The sequence below is a fragment of the Lissotriton helveticus genome, chromosome 8 (genome assembly GCF_964261635.1).
Source record: "Lissotriton helveticus chromosome 8, aLisHel1.1, whole genome shotgun sequence".
Classification (NCBI taxonomy): domain Eukaryota; kingdom Metazoa; phylum Chordata; class Amphibia; order Caudata; family Salamandridae; genus Lissotriton; species Lissotriton helveticus.
The window spans coordinates 537430126-537443689 of record NC_136069.1 but is presented as its reverse complement, the minus strand read 5'-3'; the positions used below and the strand labels follow the sequence as shown (position 1 = coordinate 537443689).

General features: G+C 42.6%; 1 protein-coding gene across 2 annotated transcripts in view; it reads right to left on the bottom strand.

The window, feature by feature from the left end:
• TDRD3 (tudor domain containing 3) overlaps positions 1-13564 on the bottom strand; it is an 860519-nt gene that overhangs the window by 8654 nt on the left and 838301 nt on the right. For both annotated transcript variants that reach the window (XM_078657412.1, XM_078657411.1), the window contains exon 13: positions 11149-11282. In XM_078657412.1, the coding sequence (XP_078513538.1) occupies positions 11166-11282 (117 nt within the window). In that variant the 3' untranslated portion in view covers positions 11149-11165. The remainder of the gene's footprint in view (positions 1-11148; positions 11283-13564) is intronic.

The following is a 13564-nucleotide window of genomic DNA, read 5'->3' as shown; positions in this document are numbered from 1 at the left end:
CATGTTTGGAATTGCCCTATCCCCCACTCCAGGGATTTGAGCAAAAGGAACATTGTTTGCATCAGTTATGTATGAGTATTTTACTGGAAAGCCTTTAGGGAGTGGTTCTATCGAATCCTTTTCTGAAGCGCTGACAGCTTGTAATATTTCACTGTCTATTTTTGTTTTTGACCGGGTGACGGCAGCTACGGAAGCCGTTTGCACAGCTGCCTTCGCGGCCTCATCAGCCAATGAATTCCCTGCAACGTGAACGCCATCACGTTGATGACTCAGTGTATGTATCACGTGAGTCTTTGGTAGTTCTTTTTGTAAAAGAGCTACTTGTTCCCAGAGCATTTTGTGCTTGATTGTGCCACCTTTCGCATCCCTGAAACCATTTTGAAGCCAGATCTGCAAGTATTCATTGTAAGATTGAACGCAATAATACGAATCGCACACTATGAGTGTGGGGAATTCTCGATCCGTATTTTCAAGCGCCATCTTGAATGCTAGTAGTTCAGCTCGCTGAGCTGTACAATCTCCTAGGGATTGTGTTTTAGTTAGGGTTGGTTTAAATTTCCCTTCGTGCCAACGACCTTTAACAATCGCGCACGCAGCACTGTAAGCTTGTTTACCCCCTACTGCGGGTTGTGCTGATCCGTCTGTATATATTATACAGCCGTATTGGTCTAGAGGCAGAATTTCGGTTGGCAGAGGACATTCGAATTCATATTGTAGAAATTCTTGTGTTTTTAAGTAAGGATCAAATTCGTACACCACGTCTGTTGCAGCAAGAGAGTTAGCCCATTGTATCCATCTCGGATGGAGTGCTTTCGCATTTGGAATGCTTGCCTTTGTTACCGCCTCTAAGGCTGGTATTGGTGTCACGATTATTATTCGTTTACCTTGTGCCAGGGCTCGTTCTTTTGCTATAGCTGTCTGTGTTGCTGTAAGAATTTTTTCCGTTGGGCTAAATTTCATTTCAGCCTTAGTGTACAAGTGTGATTTGAATGCAATTGGTACCTTTTCTCCCTCATTAGAGGTCAGGTATGTGAATCCGCATCTCCCTGGGATGACTCGGATCACAAGGTTGCGTGTATTATCACAGGTTTCTAATTTTGTCTTAATTAGCATGTCTGTTTGTAAGGATCTCAAAATGTCTGTGTGTGTTTGAGTCCAACTGGATCTTTTAAAATCTGGTTTAATTAGATCGTAAAGGGGTTTGACCCTTTCTGCGTAATTTGCAATGTAAGTTCTTCCGAAATTTAGGAAGCCTAGAATTGACTGTAGGTTTTTTAGTGTTTTAGGAGCTTGGATTACGGCACATTTCTCTAGGAAATTGTCTGCCAGGCTTTTGCCTTCACTTGATAACTCATATCCTAAGAATAGGACTGTCAGATGGGCAATTCTGGATTTTTTGAAGTTGAATTTGTAACCCTCTGCAGCGAAACCAAGTATTATGGTGTTCACTCTTTTCAAGTGAGTCTCCAAGTCATCATCTGTTAAGTAAATGTCATCGACATAAGATAATGCTTCATCATCATATTGTTGTAGTAATTCTGTTACTCTCGCTGAGAATACCCCCGGGCTGTTCTTGTACCCCTGGGCTAACCGACAGAATTGTTTTTGAGTGCCATTTACTGAGAAAGCTGTTAAATATCTGCTCTCTGGTGCTATGTTTTGACAAAAGAATCCGTTGGAGATGTCCAAGGTAGTTTTGTATTTTTTGCGCACTATGTTATTCATTAGTGCAGCACTGTGTGAGTTTTGCACTGCAAAAGTTTTGCAACATGTGTTAAGGTGTCGGTAATCCAAAACTAGACGATATGAATTGTCTGGTTTGGAGACCGGAAACAAAGGATTGTTCATTTGTGAGGTGCAAGTTTCAATCACCCCCTGGTATTCTAGCTGATCTAGTATTTCATTTACTTATTTTTTAGCTTCTTGCTTAATTGGGTACTGCCTTTGTGCAGTAGGTTGTGATTTTAACTGGATTTTGTGAGGAGGAGAATCCTCATCCCATCCTACATGATTTTTGTATAAAGCAGGTGCTAAGGCCACTGCCCACTTTCTAGCAAGTGTGTATTTTTTATGAATCGGGATTTGATTCGAGAAGGCAGGCATAATTACTTCTTCGCCATGAGGGCACTCCCTGACAAACTCTGGTGGCCAGTCTTTTTCAGCTAAAAGGATGTCATAACCCTTTGAGAGGTTATCCCAAAATAGTCCCCTTATTTTCCTAGTCTTATCTCCCTCTATACGTAATGTTATCTCGTATATTTTGTGGGGCTTGCTAACTCTGGTATCTGCAGTTTCCACTTGAAGGTATTCATTCGTGTCCACTGTCTCCAGATGATTCATAAGGACTTTGCGAGCTATGCTCACCTCTGCTGCGCTGTCTAGCATTGTCTGAGCCCACTCTCCGTTTTTCAGTTGTGTCCTCAGTATTCTCGGCATTGTTAACTACCTTGATACTGGCTACCTTCTTTTTTGGAAATTGTGATTTCTTTTTCAGTTGAGCAGGTTCCTTGTCTTTGGACTTGGCGTGCTCTTCTGATCGTCCTCTTCTTTCCGATTTCTGCGAGGAATTCTGAAAAGATTGAGAGGGACGTGTATCAATGTCTTGATATCTATCAGGTTTTTTAATATTATCCCTATTTCTAAGGTTATATCTATTCCCAGAGGGTTCACTCTGGGGTGACCTTTGTCTCGGGTTTGGAGATTTCTCTCTTCGCCTAGGAGACCTTCCTCTGGACTGGAATTTCTTTTCTTTGGGATTGGATTGTTTGTTCCCATCCCAGTTCTTTTTTGGTGAATTATTATTATTATTAAAAAACATTTTTTCTGGACTTGTAGTCAGTTGCGGTTTTACTGGTATTCCACCTAGACTATCTCTGCCTAGTTCTTCATAGGATTTTTCTATGATTCTGGCAATTTCAGCTGGTTGGTCTGCTATATCTGTCTCTTTTAACCTCTGGCGGATCGCCACGTTTGCTGCTTCACCTTTTATGTTGGCTAGTAATATAGCCGAGACCTGCTTGAAGTCTTTTAGTAATTTCATACCAAGAGTTAAAGCAGGTTCTGGACCGTATTCATCTTGAATTTGTTTTAGCACATCTGGTATCACCGAAATGGATGGAACACCGTGCGTTTTCGTGTAGATGGAAGCAAAGACTGTACCCCAAGTGTCACAGTCCTCAATGTGTGGTGCGATTCCCATTGGGAGACATATAGTCAGAATCCTGTGTTTTTCTAATGGGGTGGTGTCAGGAAACACCGCCTCTATTTGGGTAATTTTCTGTGCCAACCAGAATGGTATTTGTTCCCGTTTGGCTGGGACTTTACCTAGGCAGGATTGGATGTTCTGTGGTGTAATTTTATTTGTGTTCCCCTGGTGAGGGGTCAGCTGTGGAAGTTTAATCGCTGGCTGAATTGTTGAAGTCCGCATTACATACTGAACTAATTGTCTGTGAATTTTTAGTAGTTGTTTTAGCTGTATTAACAGCTCTGCTGCAGGCATTCTTTCGATGTCTGGATGTGGTGTGTATCCGGCTAGGACCGGCCACGTTGCTCCTGGTCTTCCTAAAGGACCGAGCCTTGTAATGTGATTGTTATGTATTAGGGCGCCATCAAATAAGAGCAAATGCTCTTGGAATTTGAGTGGTACTTCCACCTCCTCGAAAGGAGTGTACTCATTAGGAGGTTCCTCTACTTTGTAATAGTGGAAGTACTTTGTTATAGTATTAGCTGCTGGAAAATGTATCCATGTATAGTATACCTCTGTCTGCCGATATTCGTGTGCCTCGATTACGAATATGACTGTGCCACCTCTAGGTGTCAGTCCATTTTCTATAAGTTTTAAGGTTATAGATCTCCTTTTGGCGACCTGGATGAGTATTATATCCGGGTCTGCTGTTTGCATGGTAGCATCAGCATCTGCTATTTCAGTAGCTAATCTAGTAACCTCTCGTTCTTCATCGCTGTCCATTTTGCTGACAGGATGGTATTATGTTTATTTGCAGATCAGGTTTCTTTATGGAAACAGAGATTAGATGCACAATATTTTGGAACTGTTTTATCCTTCAACGTTGACTAGACCAAGAACCATACATAGGAGTTCCCTCCTGCGAGGTTTTGGAGGATATAATAACCTTTCACCCACTCCAGACGTCTTTGGAGTATTTGGGAAAAGGGGTCTGAGTGAGAAAGCACGACTGAGTTACTCTAAATGTCTTACGTTAGTTTTATCGCCCTTTCCAAACACGTTGGGCGCCATGTAGTGTAGCTCCTATTTTCCCAATAGGCTCTGCGCATTGGAATAGTACCTACAGCAGTAAAGGCCTAGGCCAGACGTTAACTAGGTCTACTACTGTCGATACTAGACTTAATTTTTGGGTTTGCCAGCTAAGCTCAGAGTTCGCTAGAAACTTTCTCGAATGTTCAAGGAAGGATTAACTCCCCTGATTAGACAAGAAGGGATTTAGTTTCTGACAACCATAGAACATGACAACTTTGCTCTCCCCTAATCAAGAGTCAATCTCAAGAGTCGTGTGAGCACAAGGCAATTATTTTACTCAGTCAGTACGTGCATTCTTAGTCTCCTCAGATTGTAGAGAAAAGGAAGAGACGGGCGTGTTCAATAAAAGGTGTTATTTATTGATCAGTCTCTTTTCTCGTACAAGAGAAATGGATCGATATTATTGCAATACTTATAGTTAAGTAAAGTGCATACATTAAAAGCAATAGTATAAAATAATACTGTAAAAACATTGATATGGTTTCTGAGCCATATGATGTTTTAAAATGATTAAAATATATTTACATACACATATACATTTGACTAAACGTGCTCAACTGGTGTTTCTAAATACGCCTACCCCGTGTACCTGACCTAAGTCTAATACGTGGGCGGGAATAGAAAGTTACAGTTTAAGTTAAGTTTGTTTTTGCCAAGTGAATAACTAAAGAATTCTCTAGGAGGGGTTATTCAGTTCTGTACCTGGAATTTAGGATGAATGAGGAATGGTATCTCTTTCTCTGCTCTCGATATTCCAGGCTGCCTGCGAGGGCTGCCCAGAAACGCCGGTGCTGTGTCTCTCGGCTTGAGATAGCAGCGCGTCTCTCAGCGCGTCAGGAAGGCGGGGCTGCTGCCTGCGGGGTCTGCTTCTGCTCTCGGCTTCGGCAAGTATGGCTGCTCCGTCTTGTCACCACGCGTGTGTTTTGCATAGGGCAAGGTCGGCAATATTTATACCTTAAAGTTGCCGGGATTGACGTAAGGATGGACATAGGTACGTCAATAAAGATGTCATACGACTTGCTCGTTAGCACATTCTTTACTAAAGTTCTCTGTGAAATCAAAACAATGGCCGCACGGATTATCCAGGTTGTCATAGGTTTGATTTGTTATGAGAACGTCGTATGCCTTATCAGGGGCTGGAGGAATGTCGCTTGTCTAATTAGATCTCAAGCGTTATGACCTAATCAGATAACACGTTCCTGTGCCGTAGTGTGACTGCGTCAGATAACGGTATCTGCATCATGGGGGATTTCTTGCCTCATGGGCTGACTGTTAGTTAACTAGCTAGGTAGTTTAACCAGAATAGGGTCAGGAATAGGGGGATCGATTCAGAACCTATAGAAATACACGACACTGCCAGTGGGCTAATACTCTTGGTCTGGCTGACCCATGCCATATACAACACCCACTAAATATGCAGTAAATTTACTATTCTCCTCATCACTGCTCGTCTTCTCGAATACATGTTTACAGGGCATGGAGGGTACCCACATTCTATCTCATGGGGTGTTAAACTATGCTTCCATTGAACTGAGCTTGGAGCTGCCGATTGTGGACTTACTGCCTGGTGGTTGTACGATAAAACTCTAGTGAAGCTTCTCTACACATACATTGTTGGCTACTTTGCCCTCAACGCCGACTCGGTACCCTTCGCAGTTACGCTCTGGGAGGCCTTTCAAAACGGTAATAAGGGAAGATGCAATGTTTTAGATGAAGGTCAATTTGCAGGACAGGCTTCGAAAGACATCAGATCCAGAGGACTGATTAGTGGCCCCTGAAAAGTTATTAGTAGTCAATCTGATGCATCATCTGTTCGAAAGTTGGCCCAAGCTAGGGTGAAACTGAAACAAAAACTGATTGATTCCACTCACACGCAATGGATGGTCTCATGTGGCAGTCTGTAGAGATGGGTGATAAAGCAGTCAAGCTTTTGTACTAGCTCGTCAATAAGAATCAAATAAATAGAACAATCTCCTCTGTCTTTGCTAAGGACGATAGGCTGATTACTAGTTAAGAAGACATTGCTGAGCTATTTGCCTCTTACTGTACATTGATTGTACTCATTTAATATCCCTAGGCTGTAGAATGCGCCCATCCAATTGTACCTGACTGACCTGTGCCCAAGCTGTCTTGTGAGTTTTTTTTAAAGTACTCTTCCTTACTGGCTCCCCACCTTTGCAATGTTTTGAGGGAGCATTTAAGACTGTCTCTGTCCATATTACCCACTGTGTGTGACAGCACCTCCTAGCGTCCCTTATCACTCATCAACATTGAATCCAAAATGCTAGCTAAAATATTGAAGACTCATCTTGATGGGGTGGTGTGCTCTTTGGTCCACCAAGACCAGAATGCGATCATTCCCGGTTGCAGCACTAGACACTGTCTGAGACTTCTCCATTTGGTCCTTGCACGATACACAAGATACCAGTAGACTCTACACTGCTGATGGTAGACATGCAGAATGTGTTTGATTCATTCAGTCCATTGTCTTTTCCTACCTCAGGTGCTGGAGAAAATTAATTTTGGGTGACACTTTTGCAGGTTTGTCCCACTTCTTTATATGGAACCATAGGCACAGGCTAGAGTGAACTGAACTAGGTCGGGCCATTCTCAGTGGGAAGTGGCAGGTAACAAGGTTGCCTTCTTTTCCCTTTGTTTGCATTCGTGACCCAGCCCCTCGCTGCATTGATTCCTATAGACACCCTGGTCGAGAGAGTCCAGTAGGCAGGTGGGGTGAGGATAGAATTTATCAATATACTGATGGAAGATTGTACGTTCAAGGATCCGAGACCGCCATCCTATGCCTCATGGAAATGCTTTGCATATATAGTGAGGCCTCTAGTCCTCAAGAAAACTGGGGTAAGTCCATATATGTGCCCACTGGTGATAGCCATAAGCCACTTTTCACTCCTGGCCTTGGCACCCATTCGGATTGTGGGGGACCACTTCAAGTACTTGGGTATGGAAATTACGGTGGGACAACAACGAGGTTGGCAATTGAATATAGTTCTTTTTTTAGACAAATGGAAGAGGGAGCTTGCCTAGTGGTCCTCTTTGCCCCTTACCTTAATGGGCCAGCTGGCGCTATTTAAAATGATCTTCTTGCAGTGCTTTCTTTACAGTATACCAAATTGTCAATTTCAACTCCCATCAATGTTTTTCACTGATTTATAATCTCAAACCAGTGTTTTCCTATGTGATGGGATGGCGTGTGGAGTCCCGTCGGTATGCTTTGAGAAGTTGAGGCAGGCCCCTTACAATAGAGAACGGGGGCTGTGGATGTTTGGCTCTATTAATGGACTTCTCAGCTTATTCCCAATAATGATTGGCTATTCACTGACAGGGAAGATGCGCTGAACAGATAAGAATTCGCTTCCTAGACCAATTAGATCTCTTTCATATACTCAATGGCAAGGTAGTTTCCAGAATGTTGCCAGCGGTCACTAGAATACTAGAAAACTGCAAATATCAGAGGATCCGGGTGGTGCCTTGAACCCATCTAAGAAGGCATTGAGGACCAGTAGAGGTGAGTGATGGGGGGAGGGATTATGGGCATATATACTGATCTCTTGTGGAATGGAACACTGACACAGCGGCAGCAAGAGGATGAGCACTCAACTGCAACATTTACTTGCTTACCCAGGGAAAAAGAAAAATCTAAGAAAGGGCCTAATTGCGAAGCCGGCTAGCTTAGGTGCGCTATATAGCACTACAGATGAGAGGCAGAAAGGGGGGGGGGGGCACCGGAACCAGAAAACAGCAGACTCTATAGGCGTGTGTGGAGGCAAGAGTATATATTCCAAGAACTCCTAGGATAGGGCATTTACCAACACCACGAGACCTATGGGCAAAAAAATAACAAGTGAAAGTAAGGGAAAATCCTACCGAGGCATACTGTAGGGAGAACCTGTAACAGGTCCCTGTAAAATGGGAGCACTATCATTGGTGTAGTGAGCTGTAGGGGCTGCAGGGAATTCCCAACTTAATGAAGTATTATCAGGTAACACAATCTCTGGGACAACAAAGAAGGGAAAAGGACTTGGAATGGGAATTTACTGAGGGGGAGGGAATTTTTACAAGGAACTTTTCCACTATGAAAAACTCAATGGCAAGTGCAGCCCGGATGAAACCTACTCTCTACTGGTGCCGCACTCAACTGAAGCTCCAGCACAGGTCAGAGGAGTGCTGGAGGGGCTGTGGAGGGAAGGGCACTTGCACATGTAAACAGGAATGGCAAGATCTGGAGGCTTACCTTTTACTGACACAAAGTGAAGGTCTAGTCACATTACTGTTGTACAAAACATAACTTATTCCCACACCTCTCTATGTGATACACTCAAGGCATGGATAAGTGCCTAATGTCCAACATGAGGGCAAGTGTTGTGCACCTCTTCAGGTGACAGAACGTGCTCTGGACTTCACATTAGCACGGACAAGACTAGCATAACATGTGTATTTGTAAAGAGCATGTTCACACGTAGGCCTCTTGGTGCTGAATAACAGGTGTTTATTGTTACTCATCTCAAGGGTACTTATTTAATTGACCTTAGAAGGATGAAAGGCTAAGTGCACCCGCTGGGATTTGAACCTGTGACCATGAGGTCGAACACAGCCCCCTACAGTGGATGCATTAGTCCACTAAGACACCAGACTAGGCTTAGGCCTGGGTAAAAAGCAGATTACCATGATGCCAGGGACAAAATAAAAGTCAGGAAGCTAGTTTCACATGCAGTTAAGTACTCAGGGCAGTGGAATGTGTCAGTTTACCTTGCAAAGGATATTGCAACCCCAGCAAATTGTTTTCCCCAGTGGATGTAGGCGCGATATCTTGTACACTTGAAACTTTTAATTGAAAGGTGTAATCCATAAAACATTTCAGACAATACAGGCGGGGGCAAAAGGAGTTAAAGTTTATGAAGACAAAACCATACTTATGCCACTACCTACGAGCTGGTAATAAAAAGCACCTCATGTGATATCATAGAAGGGGGTTCCCCATGGGATACACAATGAAGGGCAGGGAGGTTTTTTTTTTGCAATATCAAAAGAAAGAAAGGACCCCTGCCATTAGTTATAATGTCCTAGATCAGGATCTTGGATAGTTTTATACCTTCGGGACCCAAGGGCAGTACCCATTCAAAGCACAGTGAACAAAAAGATTTTTTTATATATAAATTCTTTTATTTATACATTTCATTCATTTTTTTCTATTTTGTGGTTTTCATTGATTTTAGTGCATATGTTCAGTTTCTCAACAGTGGATATAAACATTTAGAAATACAAAAATACAGTCAATAAAGTTTCATAATACGCAGTGTGGTATCAAAACACCAGGTAAAAAAGGTCGAACTAACAATCACTAACATTCATACAATCACAATCATTCTTAGGACTATTTTAAAACACTCTGTTCGAAGAGTTTAGGAGCCTGAGTGGAGAAAAAGATGGACTTATTCTTTCACACTAAGGGTGGAGGGTTGATCAGATGGACAGAGGCCGATGGGTGGAAGTGGATCAAGGTCTTCAAAGAAATCAAAACACCTACGCGCGTTTCGGTGAAGAGGCCTGGTCAAGCCTCACCTTCGTCAGGGCAGGGAGATAGCACGGGGTAAGGGACAACACTGTTATATTTACGGCACTTAGGCGGTCGGTCGGTCGGTCGGTGGGAGCAATCGGCTATTTCAGTACCTCCCGGGTGGTGCACAGGGCAGATGTCCTGGGCACAATCAGATGCAGAGATTTTGAAACACTAGAATTATATCCCTTTTTACTCATCCTGTTAGCCAAGTATTTTATCGAAAGTAGTATACCATCAGTTCATGCTTCATGATAAAGTGTGGAGAACAAAAGCTGCTCAGTCTAGTGTACAAGTTATCTTTAAAAGAGGCTTAGATTGCAAGAGTATGACTCCTTCTCTTCAAGAGCCTGAATCAGTGATTAGCTTCTGATTCACCAGCATCTAAAATATTTATGAAGAGCGTCACTATGGTAGACTCACTGACCCTGCCAAGAAATTGACTGATTACTTTGACAATGTAACTGATGTCAGAGTACAAAAACAGGTAGGATGCAATCATTTCCACCCACAGTTTAGTGAAATGACAGAAAGTAAATATCTATGAATGTTAATTAGGTAAAAAAGAAAAATAGGCAAGCTGTCCTTCTGGATGATAATTTGGAATTTTGCATTAGCTTAATAATGTTCTCGGCTAAGAATTATATTGCGAAAATAGGTAATTTCTGAAAAACAGCATGAGAGAGGTTTGCTGGTAGGAGTCTGGGAAAAGGCAAAAGGACAAGCTTTTTCTGGACAACTAACCAGGGAATACCTATATTACTGGACCTTAATGTAACCAGTGCTGGTCACTTAATCAGACCTACATATTTAATTGTATAACACTAAAAACTATAAATTATATCCCACAGCAGCAAGAACACAGGCCCATCCATCAACAGGGCCCAGTGGTACTATATGGAGTACTGAAATGAGATTTAGTCCATGGTATAATATCTTTACCCAGTGAAGCATAGCAGATACAATACTCAAGCCCTTCACCAGGTCTGTGGATCTTACATTGGTAATATATTTATTACAGGCTATATCCTTGAGCTGCCTGTAGTTTGTTGACTTGAGAAAGTCATGTTGGGTCATTGGTCCTCGGGTAACAGTACTAACTTTACAGAAGTGTAAGTTCTGAAATCTGGACATCGATTTACACACAGTTATAGGATGATGTTTTAAGGACCTTTGTCTGAATTAACAGATTAGTTATATGAAATACATAAATATTTTAAGGAAAGCAACGTGAGGTACACCACAACTAGAATTAATTTAACTGATAAGCATTAAATAAATACGGTAAGAAATCTACCTTTTCTCTCTCTCGCATCAGTTTCTCGCTCTTGGAGGTTGATAAAATGGTTGAGTCGGTCGTGTGGATCTTCTAGGCTGGCCATCACCACCTCTGCGGAAGTCTAAGCAGTCTCCATAGAACCCTTCTTCCTCCTGTGAGCAAATAGTATGTGCCAAGAAATGTATGAACAGATGGAAATACATAAGTGTAGCTTTATAATACATCAAAGCCTACAATCATTGTATAATAAGCAGTCTTTAAATTTGTTATTATTGTTTATTTGGTACGCCACTATTCAACTGCGATAACAAAAATGGCACTGCTACTTTGCTGTGATAAGTTATTACAGAAGAGGTATGAAGTCACAGTAGCTGCTGCTAGAACTAGCACACAGTGTGACAGCAAGGACACTGAGTAAGCAAATAAAGGGAAAACAACCTTTCAGCTCTTCGGAATTATCTTTCGCTGAAAATGTAGCTCTTAGCAGGTAAGAAGACATCTATCACAGAGCTGCACTACTAACAATCATTACTAGTAATTAGAAATCTATTTGGATGTTTACCACTCATTAGGAACCACAGATGTTTTTAGAGTACCATAAAATATATCTACAACTACCAGCTGCATGCTGGAGGTTTTTCTTTGCATAGCAGCCAAGGTTTCAGCTGGCTTGTGTGTGACATTTGTATAATTTCAGTGTAATTATGAGTGACATTCAACAACTATGTGTGACACTTTCTTGCTAGCAGAATCAAGCAATGAAGATGAGGGAAACATATTCATATCAGACATTTCACCCATTTGAGCAATGAGAAACTCTAAGAAGATCTTAAAACTGCTGCAAAGCACCAGAAATGGAAGGGCACTGTAGGACTTGACTGTACTAAATAGGATGTGAGAGGGCCCAGAGCAGATGACTGGCGCTGCCTCCTAATTAATTATGTTAATTGCTCAGTCACGACAGGTGACTCGCAGAGAGTGAGAGAGGCTGCACACACACAAAAGTAAATTAAATTAGGAAGGAGAAAATACAAGTGACTCAGTGACACTAACTAGATTAAAACCAGCAAACATTTGCCCGTGGGCCTAGCAAAATGCGCTTTACAACCGAGTCCAAATGAACTTCACTGCGCGATGGATATGTTAAAGAATGTATATGACAAGCAAACGTATTCATCTCCAGCTACTTATGGGACATTTTGAAACTCCCAAGGCGGTGAATCAGCACAGCTGGCACTCCGTTGAGTCACTCAAAAGAAGACTTATTGTCTATTTTTTCTGTTCTTAAAAATAAATACATAGGTTTTATTAACCATCTGCCATTATGCGCATAAAAATACAGAGAATAGAAAAAATGCCAGCCTTAATCACAAGTAACCAAAATGAAAATACCTGCAGCTGAATTTGGAATTAAGGCACACTCTTGGCTAATGACTTGTATATGAAACTCATTCAGAAATTAGTAGTACCTCTACCCTCAGAGCCATGCCGGCCCATGACCGGGACACAGTCCCCGGGGACGGCCACAACAAGGGGCTGGACAGCAGCATGTGTAGGCAGGAGGTCGAACACAAACCACTCCAGCGCCAAACGGCAGCAGCAACTCCTAGGGGCCCGGCCGGGGAAGCAGGAAATTGAAATGAAACATCCTGCCATAGCCTGCACTGACCGGGACCTGACCTTCAGCCACCAACCAAACACAAGTCTACAGGCAGATACATTCTGGTGCAAATGGAAGCCTCTGTTCATGAGACCATAACCCATTGGATGGAATGCCTGTCACTTGGTGCGGATGCTGCACTACTTGTTTCCTGTAATGCCTCCTGTACTGCTTCCCGTGAATCTCTGCCTTATATGTATGTGCCTCAGTGCTGTTCATCATGTGTCAGGCAGCTTAAGTGACAATATTTTATATTTATTAAAAACAATGCAGACCAGGCTCGCAGGCAGTCACACTCACACAGACTCTCTGCACAGCAGACAGGCTAAAACCGCAGAGCCCGAGTGGCAGACTGCAAGCACCGCAGGCCGGCTCCGGGGGCCGACTCCAGGGCTCACAATGATCCTGTCATCGTCATCCCTTCAGAGCGACCCGGCTATGCAGCACAGTTAGAGCTGTCCCTCACTCAGTAGAGCACTTGGATGCCGTGCTGCTGTAATTAAATGCAGCATTGCAGTCATCCTGCTTTACCCCTCACAGCATGTACTTGATCAAGGAGCTAAAAATGCGGGATTAATGCATTTTAATGCAGTGATGCGAATCACCCCATTAAAATGCGTTAGTCTAATGCTTAATGAGGGGTACTTGGCAGGACAAACTGCACAGCTCGGATATCACATGTATTCTACATATTGGCATCCATTAAATCTCTTTCATACGGAGCAAGAGATCAAGAATTTAAAAGATGGTTGAAAAAAAGATTATGGTGTGACC